General features: G+C 41.8%; 1 protein-coding gene across 1 annotated transcript in view; it reads right to left on the minus strand.

The window, feature by feature from the left end:
* Positions 1-15,183, minus strand: part of LOC113115042 (PEX5-related protein-like) — a 75,172-nt gene that overhangs the window by 57,648 nt on the left and 2,341 nt on the right. Inside the window, exon 2 of the mRNA XM_026282260.1 lies at positions 1,906-1,998. Within this exon, the coding sequence (XP_026138045.1) occupies positions 1,906-1,998 (93 nt within the window). The remainder of the gene's footprint in view (positions 1-1,905; positions 1,999-15,183) is intronic.

The following is a 15,183-nucleotide window of genomic DNA, read 5'->3' on the forward strand; positions in this document are numbered from 1 at the left end:
GTCCTAAGGGCACGTCTGCCGGAAGAGCACGCGGTATAGCAGAGCACTGAGAGCACAACAGACATTCACTTATCAGAGCGAGAGCGTCGCGAAATGTCACAAAAGGAGTGTGTTTTTGGTTGCCAGGGCAAGACAACCCTGCACAGATTACCAAAAGAGAAACAGCATTAAGGGACCAGTGGATGGAATTTATTTTTACAGAGCATCAACAGAGTTGTGCAAGTGTTTTTGTTTGTTCCCCTGCATTTCGAAGATGCTTGTTTTACAAACAAGGCCCAGTTTGACGCCGGATTTGCACATCGTTTATTTCTTAAGGATAATGCAGTCCCAACGAAAAAGGGTCACGATCGTGTGTTGGAACCGCATGCGGTGAGTAAAACTGCTTAAAATATCTCTGTGTTGTTAACTTAGCTATCGGCGCGTAAGCACATCAAGTAAACAACATGCGATGTTGTCAACAAACTGCACTTTCCACATGTACAGCTAAAAAAAAAAAAGACGACAAAGTGGAACTTAGTCATTTTCCAAAACTGCTAAGCAAATATATACAGTTTCAGTACATACCACACAGAGACGTTGTTGCTGATGCTGCTCTTGTTAAATTTCAGCCTCTGGATCTGATTCTGGATCATAAATAAACGCTGAATCTGACTGTTAGCCATGGTTTGTTTTGGTTGGTTTTGTCCTCACGTAATGTCACAGCTTCCAAGGGCTCTCAACGAAAAAGCCTACTGGCGCTCGTGATTCTTTAGCTCCGCCCATACGTCACGCCTCCAGCCGGTCGTGTTTTTCCGGGAAAAATCGGTACAGACTATCTTTCTCTTATGAATATAATAAAACTATAGACTTTTTTGAGGTATGAAGGATGCAGTACTACCCCCCCCCCCCCTTAACTTTTAAGGCCCGATTACAGCTCTAATAGAAAATCGAAATTGAATCGATTTGAGAGCTTGTGAATCGAAATCGAATCAATCTGGAACATCTGAATCGATACCCAGCCCTATTCAATACCTAATATACATATTTTACTGTCACTGTTAAGCATATTGATCATAAACACATCTAAAAAGCTTCCTACCAGAGGCCCATCTTCACAAAACTTAATTTATCTCACAGTTTTATAGAATGCAAAATGTTTCAATATACAAGCTTTTCAGTTGAATGTAATTTCAAACCTTTAACCAATGGGGGAATTCAAGTCATGGCAACAGTTTCAATGTAGCCCAATTTGATAAATGCGGACTTAAAAACCCTGCATCAAACACAACCTGCAGGAGTCAGATTTCACTGATCACGGGTTGAGAGGAAGAATGGCTCACAGACCATGCTTGAGGATTTGCTGCTGAGGTAAATGACAAATATCTGATCTTCCTTTATGCAATGTGCACGTAATCGCAAAATTGAAAGTGAACAGTGATCACCCATGCAAAAGAGATTATTCTTCGCATATTGATAGCGGCTTCCTGATGCGTGAAAATTATGGGACATTCTAAAATGCTTAACGTGGTTTAATTTACTATAACAGTGATATTAACAGACCAAACTCACTAAACATCATACTAATAAAGTATACGATCTACAAAAAATCAGATGATCCCTGAATATGATCTCAACATGTTTAATAACATGTTAAGTCTTTTCCTCCTATAGAAAAACATCATAAGGCTTAACGTGTTATTAAACAAGTTGCATTCATATTCAGGGCTCATCTGATTTTTTGCACATACTGTAGTATTCTTCATTAGTATAATGTTTAATGAGTTTTTTTTTTTTTTTTTATCACTGTCTTAGTACATTAAGCCACATTAAGCGTTTTCTTATAACGGTTTTCTATGGGAGGAAAAGGCTTCACACTCACACTTAGTGCTCCCTGTTGTTGGGTGTATGTGCTCAGTCTCAGCCCACCTTGGTTGTCACGGTGAGCAGGGGTTTTCCATCTGAGGATGCCATACTTGGTAGCTCCATCAGCACCATAGCAACCGCTCTAGAGTCTTTCCCCTACAACAGTGAAATCATCGAGTTGTGTCAGTTTAGTTCTGTTTATATAAAATATATATATATATATATATATATATATATATATATATATATATATATATATATATATATATATATATATCTAAGCACCACATCTAAGCACTTAAGCCAATACTGAGATGCTGAGAGCTGGAGCAGAAACAATTCACTTGCAATGTTTAACACTGCAGAATGTCATTTAAACATCCCAATGTATTTGCTGAGTTTAACAACTACAGTGTTGGTCCCCTATTGAAATTCGAGATAATCTTACTGTGCTGTTTTGTGATCAATGAAGTGAACATTTAATGCAACAATATATGGTCCAGCAACAGAAAAACATCAGGAAGATTTTTCTTTAAACTCTGAAGCCATTTAAAAAAACCAAAATACATTTCATAAAAATGCTATCAATAAGTTGTGTGTTTAAACTAATTTAACCTTACTATAAATTGCCTATGATAGTTGAGGTCTGTGCAAGAAACTGAACATTATTTAACAAATTATTACTTGTAATCCATAGCCTCAGGCAAACAGGGAAATCTAGTTTTCATCAGGTCACCCCACTTAACATAAACAATGAGAAACCATTAAAACATAATTTTTTCAATTAAAAACTGCAACCAGCCCACAACTCTACAACTCAAGCCAACCCCCAAGACTGTAAGAAATTATTCTGTCGTCATGTATATTTGAATTAATGTTTTTGGTTAAAATGTATTCAATATAATTGTGTTTCTGAATTTGAGGCAAATATTTAATTACATTAAAAAATAAAAATGGTTGGAATAAAATATATCCATTGTAGTTAAATAAAACTTAAGCATTATATTTATCTAATCCCAAATGGAGAGAACACTGAGTGAATTCAAATTAATGTAATCAGGCTAATTTTAATTGAAAAGCACTTCCTGTTAAAGTGCGCTTTATTTTTTAATGCAGCAGGCCTACAAGACATTTGAAAAGAGTAGGCTACAGACAGTGAATGTTCATTTTCTTCCACATTGCTCACCTTGCAAAATTTAACTGGTTGACTTAAGTAAGAAAATTTTGTTTGTTATCACTGGGATAGTAAGAAGAACGCATGTAGTGGTATATTACAGTATAAAATGAGTTAAAGAAAAAGAGACTCAGCAGCAACACAAAGTTGGCTTCTGTTGGAAGGCTTTAGTGTGATGTTGTTGCGCTATAATATGAACACAGCATTATACATTTTGGAAGAATTCTTACGTATCGAAGTCAAACTTTTATTTTAAAGGATGTGGGTTACCTTTTTCTCTATCATGGTTCCTAGGTCTTTTGCGTGTTAATATCATATCCTCAGTATGTTTTTATGAAATTGCGTAAATAAGTACATTGCGTTTAATTTTAAGGTTCCATAAAGCGCAATATTTGGGGTTATCGCTGGAAGAGCATCTTATATTTCAGACGGCACTTGACGCACTTCCGTTGGCTTTACTTCTTGTGTGTGTGGAGCTCGTCTTCCCGAGGCAGGTAACATAACTTTTCTCTGTTTCACTGTTTTGTTGCAACTTGCAAATGTGAAGTTAACTTAGCTAAATCGACATGAAATCTGTCTATTAACAGTGTTACGATTAAGAGCCGCAATTTTATTTCTTTTCATGCAGAAATCTGTTAATTTAAGTGTGGTAATCTTAAGTTGGCACCAACTCTCTCATTTTACAGCTAAACCGTACACTAAAAGTTTCTGAAAACATTCAAGATGTAAAAAAAAAAACTCTTACTTTGATTGATAATTTGCCTAAAGTTTTTTTCCCCACAAAGTTTCAATAATGTCATTAAAATCCTTAAAATTAAATCTAACTCTTCTTCATTTACAATTCCAGAATGTTTAGATATACAATTATTGTGGAGGAGGACTTCAGTACTCTGACAGTGGCAAAAAGTATTGATTAGACTATTTATATGAGAGGTTTAAGAGGCTAAGAACTGATGTGATATCTTTGTCGCCTTCGTGTTTCAGATCAATGCAGAATTTCAATGAACAACTACTGTACTTATGGAACCGAAATTTATGGTGCGTTACACCGTCACACTCCCGAGTTACTGACGCTATTTCGTGCCAAAGATGGAGCACTTGGAAGAAGACTGGAGATCATAATTGAACTGCTGCAGGAACAGTAATTTTCCAAATTAGAAGTAGCTTTGTTCCATAAGATTTCCAAAAAATATGAATAAGGACATCAAACTGAATGATAGTCAATTGTCCTCCAGAGCTTTAGTTCAACCAAAAATCAAAATTATGTCATTAATAACTCACCCTCATGTTGTTTAAAACCCGTGAGACCTCTGTTTATCTTTGGAACACAGTTTAAAATATTTTACATTTAGTCCGAGAGCTCTGGTATTGTCAGACACAGACGAGGACACAGAGGATTCAGTGATATAGTGTTTAATGTGAATCAGGTGAATCTTGACACGTAGATGACACAGAGAATAACACAACTTTCCTTCAGGTGAATGGTGATACAGGTGGCGACTCAGACGAAGACGATGGGAACAGGAATACAGATGAGGATGAAGAGGGTTCAGTAGATCAGGTAGGTTACACGAATGGCGTTCAGGTAAGTGAGGAGATCGGTGCTAGACCAGACACTGGGTGATGGTGACTGATGGCTTTATATGTGGCACTGGTGATATGCACAGGTGTTCAGAATTCAGGTGATTGGGGACGAGTGGGTGTGGCGTAAGTGTCCGATTCCGGGAGTGTAGAAGGTGTGGCTGTGACAGTACCCCCTCCTCCACGGGCGGCTCCTGACGGCTGGGATCTTGTGAGACGACGGGGTCTACCTCGGCCACGGGGAGCGGGGCGGTCTGGATGGTCTCGGTGAAAGTCAGTGAGAAGGCTGGGGTCCAGGATGTCGTTACGATTAACCCAGCAACGCTCCTCCGGGCCGTAGTTCTCCCAGTCTACAAGGTACTCCAATTGAGGACCCCGTCGTCGAGAGTCGAGGATAGCTCTAACCCGGAAGATGTTGTTGTCCTCTTCGATGGCTGGAGGAGGAGGTACGGCATCATCACCAGGCTCTGTGGATGGAGGAGACAAAGGTTCAGTGAAGGGTTTGAGGAGTGAAACATGGAATGAAGGTGAGATACGGTACTGTGCAGGTAGCTGGAGTCTATAGGTCACTTCGTTCAGTTGCCGTTCAATAGTGAATGGTCCGATGTATCGGGGACTCAGCTTACGGCAGGGCAGCCGGAGGGGGATGTCCCTCGTCGAGAGCCAGACTTGCTGTCCAGGTTGGTATTGCGGCTTAGGTCTTCGACGAGCGTCCGCTTGCTCCTTATGCCTCCACACTGCCCGCTGGAGATGCACGTGAGCCGAGTCCCAGACCCTCTCGCTCTGTCGGAACCAGTGATCTACCGCTGGGACCTCCGAGGGCTCACCTGACCATGGGAAGAGTGGAGGCTGGTATCCGAGGACACATTGGAAGGGGGTGAGCCCGGTGGTAGTTTGTTGGAGGGAGTTCTGAGCGTATTCTACCCAGGGTAGGTACTGGCTCCAACAGTCCTGGTTACGGTGGCAGTATATCCTCAGGAACCTCCCAAGCTCCTGTATCTTACGCTCCGTCTGGCCGTTGGTCTGTGGATTGTATCCTGAAGAGAGACTGACGGACACCCCTAAAAGACGGAAGAAAGCTGACCAGACTCGGGAGATGAATTGGGGACCTCTGTCGGAGACCAACTGACGGAATACATTGTGGAATAGTGCCTCTGCCGCTTCAAACGCAGTGGGAAGTCCCTTGAGAGGGATGAGTTTACATGACTTCGAAAACCTGTCGACCCCTACCAGCACACAGGTGTAGCCTTGAGAAAGAGGGAGGTCAGTCATGAAATCAATGCCTATATGGGTCCATGGACATTCAGGAATGGGCAGAGGCACCAGTTTACCTTCCGGGAGTCTTCTAGGGGTGTCTGCTATGGCGCAGATGGAGCATCCTTTGAGGTAGCGGACAGTATCCAGAGCCATCGATGGCCACCAGTAGCGTTGTTGAAGGAGCGAGAGGGTCCGCCTCCTGCCTGGATGTCCAGATCCCGGAGAGGTATGAGCTAAGTCCAGGAGGGTAATCCGATGTTGAGGAGGGACGAAGAGTTTCCCTTCTGGACCTCCCGGCGGAGCAGGGTGTTGAAGGTTTTCTTGTTCAATCAGATGATCAATATTCCATTGGATGGGACTTACTATCATGGCTGGAGGGAGGATTGGTTCAGGAGATTCGGGTTCAGGATCTGCTTGATTAAGACGGGAGAGGGCATCGGCTCGATTGTTCTGGGAGCCAGGGCGATAAGTGACCTTAAAGTTGAATCTCGTGAAGAACAAGGCCCATCTAGCTTGGCGATGATTCAGTCTCTTAGCTTCACGGAGGTATTCCAGGTTCCGGTGGTCTGTAACTACCTCGAAAGGGAACTGGGCTCCCTCCAGCCAGTGACGCCATTCTTCCAGAGCCAGCTTGATGGCCAGTAGTTCACGGTTACCAATGTCATAATTCTGCTCCGCCGGGGATAGCTTCTTTGAGAAGAAGGCACATGGATGGAGTCTTGGAGGATCCCCCTGCCGCTGGGAGAGTACTGCTCCGACCCCGGTTGATGAGGCGTCCACTTCCACAATGAACTGTTGGTTGGGATCAGGGTGGACTAGGATCGGAGCGGTCTTGAAGGCTTGTTTAAGTAGGTGGAAAGCCTCAGTGGCCTCGAGGTTCCAGGACAGAGACTTGGGCCGGTTCCGGAGGAGAGAAGTTAGAGGGGAACTGAGTAAACTGTAATCCCTGATGAATCTTCTATAAAAGTTGGCAAAGCCCAGGAAGCGTTGGAGTTCTTTAATGGAACCAGGCTGAGGCCAGTGTGTGATGGCGTCCACCTTCCCCTGGTCCATCTTCACGCCACGTGGGTCGATGATGTATCCCAGGAACTGGACTGAGGGCTCGTGGAACTCACACTTTTCAGATTTGAGGTATAGGTGGTGTTCCCGGAGTTTTAGGAGTACGAGTATGACATGTTGGATGTGTTCCTGCTTGGATGTGGAGTAAATGAGGATGTCGTCAATGTAGAAAATTACGAACTGGTTAAGGTATTCTCTGAAGACTTCATTCATATAGTTTTGGAAGACGGATGGACTGTTGGATAACCCATATGGCATGACCCTGTATTCATAGTGCCCGGAAGGAGTGATGAAAGCAGTCTTCCATTCGTCCCCCTTCCGGATGCGGATCAGGTTGTAGGCGCTCCTCAAATCCAGGTTAGTGAAGATTTTGGCTCCGCGTAGTTGTTCTAATGCCGCCGGGACCAGGGGAAGAGGATAACTGAATTTGACGGTCTGAGAGTTGAGATGGCGATAGTCGATGCACGGCCTCAAGCCTCCGTCCTTCTTGGCCAAGAAGAAAAAGCTGGAAGCGGCAGGGGAAGTAGATGGTCGGATGAACTCCTGAGTGAGGGCTTCCTGTATGTACTCCTCCATGGCCTTCTGCTCCGGGATGGACAGTGGATAGACTCGTCCTTTTGGAAGAGTTGCTCCAGGCAGGAGGTCAATGGCGCAGTCCCATGGCCTATGAGGTGGAAGTTTCATTGCCAACCGCTTACTGAACACATCCTGGAACGCTCGATATTCAGGAGGGATGATATGATCCACCTTAGTGTCGGGGCTTTCCACTGATGTGGACTGGACCGGTAGGGATGACTTCTTTATGGAAGGAACGACCATGGGAATTTTAATTGGGGGAGTGATGCAGGTATGATGACAGGAGACCCCATTTCAGGATCTCACCGGTGGGCCAATGGATGTGAGGTTGGTGTTGGTTAAGCCAGGGGCGTCCCAGGATGATGTCTGCGGTGGATTCCTCCAGCACCATAAACGTGATGTCTTCCTCGTGCAGGAGTCCCACGCGGAGGATGATTGTGGGGGAGAAATAGTGGACACGACCCTTGCCCAGCGGCTTTCCCTGTATCGTTGTTACTTTGAGTTCGACGGGGCTTCGATGAGGCTTGGCACTTAGACAAGTTAATGTTTGCCGGTTGATGAAGTTCCCCGCCAAACAGGAGTCGATGAGGGCTTGTACTGAAACAGAAGAATGGAGATGTCTTAGAGTAACCCAGGTTTTAGTCAGAGGAGCAGTTAGAGGAGGTATATGGATGGTACTCACCGCTGGGCGTGGGGGCCAAACTGGACAGGATGGTAAGAGGTGTCCATCTCCCCCACAATAGAGACAGTTAATCCTCCGCTGACGTTCCGATGTGGACAGATGGTTAGAATCCACTTGCATGGGCTCAGGTGCTGGAGGAGCGACAGATGGTATAACGGGCAGAGGAAGTACAGCGGGAGTGAGCAGATGACAGGCAGTGAGTCTCTGGGCAACTCTAATGGATTTCTGGATGAGACACTCAAGTCCCAGTGAGTCTTCGTACACCACAATCAAACCTTGTATTTTGTCACACAATCCGTGGCGATATGCTGTAATTAAGGCAGTTTCATTCCAGCCACTTATGTAAGCGAGTGTACGGAAGCGTATGGCATAATCACTCATGGATTCATCTTTCTGTTGGCGAATTGTAAATAATTGATCATGGACAGACAATGCAGAAGTTTGTTGACCAAAGACGGATTTTAACTGAGAACAGAAGTTAGTGACTGATCCAAGGGCAGATGAGTTCGAATCCTAGAGAGATTGAGCCCATTGGAGAGCTTTACCTGAGAGCAGGTTGATGATGAATGCGACTCGACTGCGTTCAGTGGTGAATAAATGAGCGTTGGATTCCATGTAGAGGGAACACTGTAGCAGGAACCCGCTGCAATCCTCCGCCGTGCCGCTGTATGTCGCTGGTTTGGCCATGGGACTCGCAGGGGCAACTGAAGAAGTGACCGGAGTTGTAGCGGTGTTTGAACTGTTGACAGCCGGTGAGGAAAGTTGAGTTTGTTGCATTAGTGAGGACCGTACAGCGTGAACCAGTTCAGTGAAGGGATCCGCGGTGCCGTCCTCGCCTGTATCTGAAGAGCTCTGCATGAGGTCTGGTCTTCTGTCAGACACAGACGAGGACACAGTGGATTCAGTGATATAGTGTTTAATGTGAATCAGAGGTTTCAGACACAGGTGAATCTTGACACGTAGATGACACAGAGAATAACACAACTTTCCTTCAGTTGAATGGTGATACAGGTGGCGACTCAGACGAAGACGATGGGAACAGGAATACAGATGAGGATGAAGAGGGTTCAGTAGATCAGGTAGGTTACACGAATGGCGTTCAGGTAAGTGAGGAGATCGGTGCTAGACCAGACACTGGGTGATGGTGACTGATGGCTTTATATGTGGCACTGGTGATATGCACAGGTGTTCAGAATTCAGGTGATTGGGGACGAGTGGGTGTGGCGTAAGTGTCCGATTCCGGGAGTGTAGAAGGTGTGGCTGTGACAGGTATACTGTCCATGTCCAGAAAGGTAAGAAAAACATCATCAAGTAGTCCATGTGACATCAGAGAATAGAATTTAGTATAGAAGTTAGAATTTTTTTCTAAAATAAATTTTGGTCCAAAAATAGCAAAAACGACGACTTTATTCATCATTGTCTTCTCTTCCATGTCTGTTGTGAGAGAGAGCTCAAAACAAAGCAGTCTGAATATCGCGAATGAATAGAAGAGTTTGATGTAACAGGATCTTTTTTATAACGAACAATAGACTGACTCGTTCACGAGTCAAGAACCGGTTGCATCGGTTTTCAGATCACCAGTAGTTCTTCCGGACAGTTCGATTCAATAAACCGGTTGAAGAAAACGGTTCACCGGTTCTTTTGCTCTCGACGTAATGGCGTCATTTGCGATTTTTGCCCTTGATTCAAGCCTTGGTTTACCTGGGCTCACAACATTATCACAGAATCAGTTCAGAATCAATTTCCAAAAGAATCAGTTCGGTTCAGACGCTCTGTGTGTCAGTCTGCCTCACGCTGAATCACACATGCGCAGTATCATCAGCTCCTCGGTTCTCGAATCGGACGTGTCTGACAGAAACAGTTCTTGACTCATGAACGAGTCATTATCTGGCTCGGCTCGGTGTTTATCTTCAGTTCTCTCTTCACAGCAGTTCAGTCAGTGTACTGTTTGAGTAAATTAATTGAGGATGAGTTATTAATGTCATAATTTTTGGGTGAACTAACCCTTTAAAACCTTCATGATAAACTTGTGATTTCTTCAAAGCTGGAAGAAAAATATAATTCCAAACTTCTAGTTTATTGCACACATATTAAGCAAAGATCATAGCTTCTGGTAAGAACCATAAAAAAATTCTACCTTGAAATTCCTCCAAGCAATACCATGGAGAATTAAGCAGCCTAAGGCTGCATTAATCTTTGCTCATATCCGAGGTCAGTGTCAGCTCCACTGATGTCAACCAAAGGATTATTATTCAGCAACCACACTCTAAACAAAGAAAGAGAAATGCCCCAGTTTTATATGAATCCATGACATTGTCACAGTAACAAGAGAAAAAAGTTTGGCTAGAGCATATTTACACAAACCATGAGATAATAGACTTTGAAGACGGAACAAGATGCAAGTTTAATCTGTGTGCTATGCTTAAAAGTCAAAGAGAAAAAAAACCCTGTGCTATTTTCACTGTGCTTTTTTCAATTTACAATAATCCTCTGTGTTTTGCACCTATTTTCACCAGGGAATATGTGTGCCATCCACCACAGATGCTGTGTCAGATGGTGGTATGTGGTCTGTGGTGCGTGATCCGGTTCAGAAAAAGTGGCACAACAGCTGCAGTGTCATCAGCCAAATCCAGATGCTTTAAGTGATTAGCAGTTGAAGCTGCAGTGAAGAGCAACCTGCCTCAGGGTTCACATCTGACCCACTTTCTGAAGGCAGGAGAGAACTTATTTTATAGTGAGCAAGCATATGTGTCCTGTCTTCAGTTCTCAGAGGATTCAATGAAATTTAAGCATACTGTGATACAGAATCCATCCAATCCATTAGCTTACAAAGAAAGTTCTGCACAATTTGAGATAAGCTGGCCATGGGCCTGTATGAGATTTTGACTGTATGATTACCTTAAGCAAAAACATCATGGTTTCACAGTATCACGTTATTGCCGTTACAGCTCTAAAATGTGTTACTTTTAAATGACTGAGTAAAAAAAAAAATTCTGAGCAACATAGAATTTTTTTCTGTGTTTCCTAAAAAGAATAAAAATAAAGACTGACATCTTTATTTAAACTAAATATATACTGTTATTTAATTTTAGTTATATAATACATAACATATCATTCATATAATTTAATATCATTTGGTTATATAATTTCATATACATAATTTGAATAACCCAATTTGAAGCAAAAACAGAATATTCTGACTAGCTTTGTGAAATTCTACTACATGCCTGAACGAAGCAAACAGCATATGCTCTGAATGAGATGCAGATTCACTCTCTGACAGCAGGAAGCACTTCTAGAACACCAGATACAGCCTTTCCTTTACCGCTGTAAACAAAGCAGCACTGCGTTGAAACACTGCTTTAATATGAACTATAAAGAGATTAAAAGAAAATACCACATAAACTTTTCTGAAGACAGTCAGTTCCCCTAAGAAACACATTCATATATACCCCCAAATTAATACTGAGGATTTTCTTCCAATAGTTTGTGCATCATGAACAGTGAGTGATCTGCCTGCTACAGTATTTTTCTCTGTGTGTCTGTCTCAGCATCTCTGGCTTGTGTTAACTGGCGTTTACAGACTTCATATTTTCACATAAATCTTTTTTTTTTAATTGCTGCATTGCAAAGCAGTTTGTTTAAGTCCAAAACAGAGACAAATAAGACAAAAAACAGCTGATTGCCGATTGCGTAAGTTCCAGGGGCAGCTCCTTAAGCTCGGCCATCCTACACACACATGACAGATCGCTTGCTCGCACAAAGGGGCACAACTATCCAGTGTTAGAGGGATATACAGCAAAAAATGTGGGTGCCCCCCTTACCCCGACTTCTAAATAAATAAGTGTGCCGGTCATCATCATGTATGGGCATGAAATTATACGTTTCATTAAGTTTATTTAATGTTTATTTCCATCTCTGTCTGCACTAATTATTATCCAAAAAGAACACAGTGAATAGGTTTGTAAACATAACTTCAAACCAAACTGGACATTTAGTTTGGTGTGGTCTAACTAATATAACTCCTACCTGATATCATCACTGGTCTCATCTTTACTTGATGCCATCGCCGACCTCATGTCTGTCTCTTTTACCCCTTGCCTGTGTTCTTCTCCACTAAAACATTGTCAAACAAACATTATGTAATAGATGTTCCATATTAATAATATTAAGAAATGAACCTGTTGGTATCAATTGGCTCCCTCTACTCTTCCACCTAATGTTAGACCTACCTGTTGCCTTCCCCTGTCTGTCCTGATTCACCATCCTCACACCTGAATGAAATAAACTCACTGTTAAATATAGCAGCCTAAATTCAAATTTTAAATCAGCCTAGTGATGGCATCAGCTAAGACAACTATTATGCAGTAAGGTTGTGCTGCTGTTGAAATTACATTAACATTTTGGATTATAAAAAGTACAAATATAGCATCTATTTGTTTGCATGATAAACCAGCCTTATTGCATAAGTAATGTTTTCCAGCTTCTAGTCATTTATTGTACATGCTACCTTATATTTTTCAGTTTTCAGCTCAGCAACCTTGGTTTTTCATATTCTAAGCTGTCTACATATTCTGTCTGCTACATTCCCAGTGTTAGAAAATGTAGCTAGTCTGTTAACATGAATAATGTATTTGCAAGCCTCCAAGCATAGACGTCACATTTTAAATCCTACCTGTTGCCTTTCACCATCCACTTATTTAGCTGCTGTCGCATCCCTTGACATGCCATCTCCTTTTCCCTCTTTCTTTTTCTATATTTAGCCCCCGAAAGCTTGTTGCTTTATCAAACTTTTTCGAGTTTCAACAACAACTCACTAATGTTACTGCTGCTCACTCAGCGCTGACGGTGCCCCGCCCACTTGCGATATTACCCTTCTATGTCTAAATTCTTTGATGGAATCTTATGAGGGCACCGGCGCCTAGCCTGTTAGTCCTCTAAAATGTATATAACTTTTTTAATATAACTTTTATATAAATTTATATAACTTTATTATTAAAAACAAAATGTAACCATCGTTTTGTCGCCCCCCATGGTATAGCGCATGCCCACTTTTTGTGGCACTGCTTGCACCAACAGGAAGAGAAGGGTTGTGTTAGGGGTCGAGTCAGTCTGTTGTTCATTATCTGGCTCAGCTCGGTGGTCATCTTCAGTTCTCTCTTCACAGCAGTTCAGTCAGTGTACTGTTTTAGTACATTAATCACTCTGGGATATTGGTTTGTTTAAACTCGGAGGGAGTGTCAGCCACATTAAAAAAGTTAACAGCTTAAGTCATTTGTGGATTAATACGTATTGGAGAAGCGAACCGTTTAAAACGATTCAGTTTGATTTGGTGAACTGAATGATTCGTTCGCGAACCGGATATCCAGCTGCTTTGATTTGAACTCTCTTTCACAACAGACACGGAAGAGAATACAATGCTGAATAAAGTCGTCATTTTTGCTATTTTTGGACCAAAATGTATTTTCGATGCTTCAAAAAATTCTAACTGACCCTCTGATGTCACATGGATTACTTTGATGATGTTTTTCTTACCTTTCTGGACATGGACAGTATACCGTACACACAGCTTCAATGGAGGGACTGAGAGGTCTCGGACTAAATCTAAAATATCTTAAACTGTGTTCCAAAGACACAGAGGTCTTACAGGTTTGAAACAACATGAGGGTAAGTTATTAATTACAGTACATAAATTTGCTATCTGGGTGAACTAACCCTTTAATGCCTTTCCTGTGATAATCTCCTATTAAGTGAGATCACATTGTATGGTCACTTATTCCTTATATGAACTGTTTCAAATGCAAGACATTGATTGCATGAGATTAAGTTTGTAAATGGCAGCCTGTGCCCCTTTGTAGTGTGTACATATACTATTTATCATCAAACTGTGATAACTGTGACTAAATTTCAGTATACGTATGTCTGACACCCCTCAAAAATTCCTGCCCCCTTCTCGCCACCCCATCAATATTTTTCTAGATCCGCCCCTGATGCTGTCTAATCAGCATCTTGATATGCTGCACCTGTGAGGTGTGTGGATGGATTATCTTGGCAACGGACAAGTGCTCACTAACACAGATTTAGACAGATTTGTGAACAATATTTGAGGAAAATTAGGCCTTTTGTGTACATAGAAAAAGTCTTTTGAGTTCAGCTCGTTAAAAATGGGGGCAAAAACAAAAGTGTTGATTTTATAATTTTGTTCAGTATAAGACCTCCTGATCTCTTATCATGATAAAGTTCCTATCATTTTTCTTTATTCTTTTCTCTTTTTCTTTTTTGCCTTCTACATTATTGCTTGAGATCTATTTTTTCCAGGGCACCATCACTTTCATTTTCAGCCTTAAGTTTATATCAAGTGTGTTGACCAATTGTCATTTTTAGTCCTTTTTTTTCATGCAAGCTATTTTGCCGAGATTGAAATCATAAAATGGAATTTACTACCATAATATTAATAAGTATTCCTTCTCAGGGTAAAATAAAACTGATGCACCCTGAAATCGATAGCAATATCACAAGAGTTCCAGGTGGGCACAAGGGCACCATATCAAATGCATTCTCTCATCTGAGAATTTAGGAAAATTTAAAGTTCTTTCTTATTTAACTAGTCACTCTCTGTGTCTTATAACCAGATTCAGGGCATGCAGTGACAGAGATCTGTGGGAAGCTTGTGTAACATCCATAAACCAGCACCATTTGAGCCTTTAAAGGGGTCACTGCTTATGCTTAAAAAACTGCATTTTTTAATTATTACATATTGTTTCCTGATGTGCACTTATAATGTTACTACAATCTTTACATCAGAAAATGTCACAATTTTGAAATAAAAGGCCATTTTCTACCCTGATTTGAGCCCTCAGATTTGAATGCTCTTTTGGAAGGGGCGTGTCTGCTGTGAGACTTCAGAGGAAATGCCCATCGCTATGATTGGCTGGCCTACTAAATAATTACATGTGGAGCTCTCAAAACCCTTCTATAAATTTTAACTATTACAGCTGTTGAGATTAACTAA

The sequence above is a fragment of the Carassius auratus genome, chromosome 2, assembly GCF_003368295.1.
Source record: "Carassius auratus strain Wakin chromosome 2, ASM336829v1, whole genome shotgun sequence".
Lineage (NCBI taxonomy): Eukaryota > Metazoa > Chordata > Actinopteri > Cypriniformes > Cyprinidae > Carassius > Carassius auratus.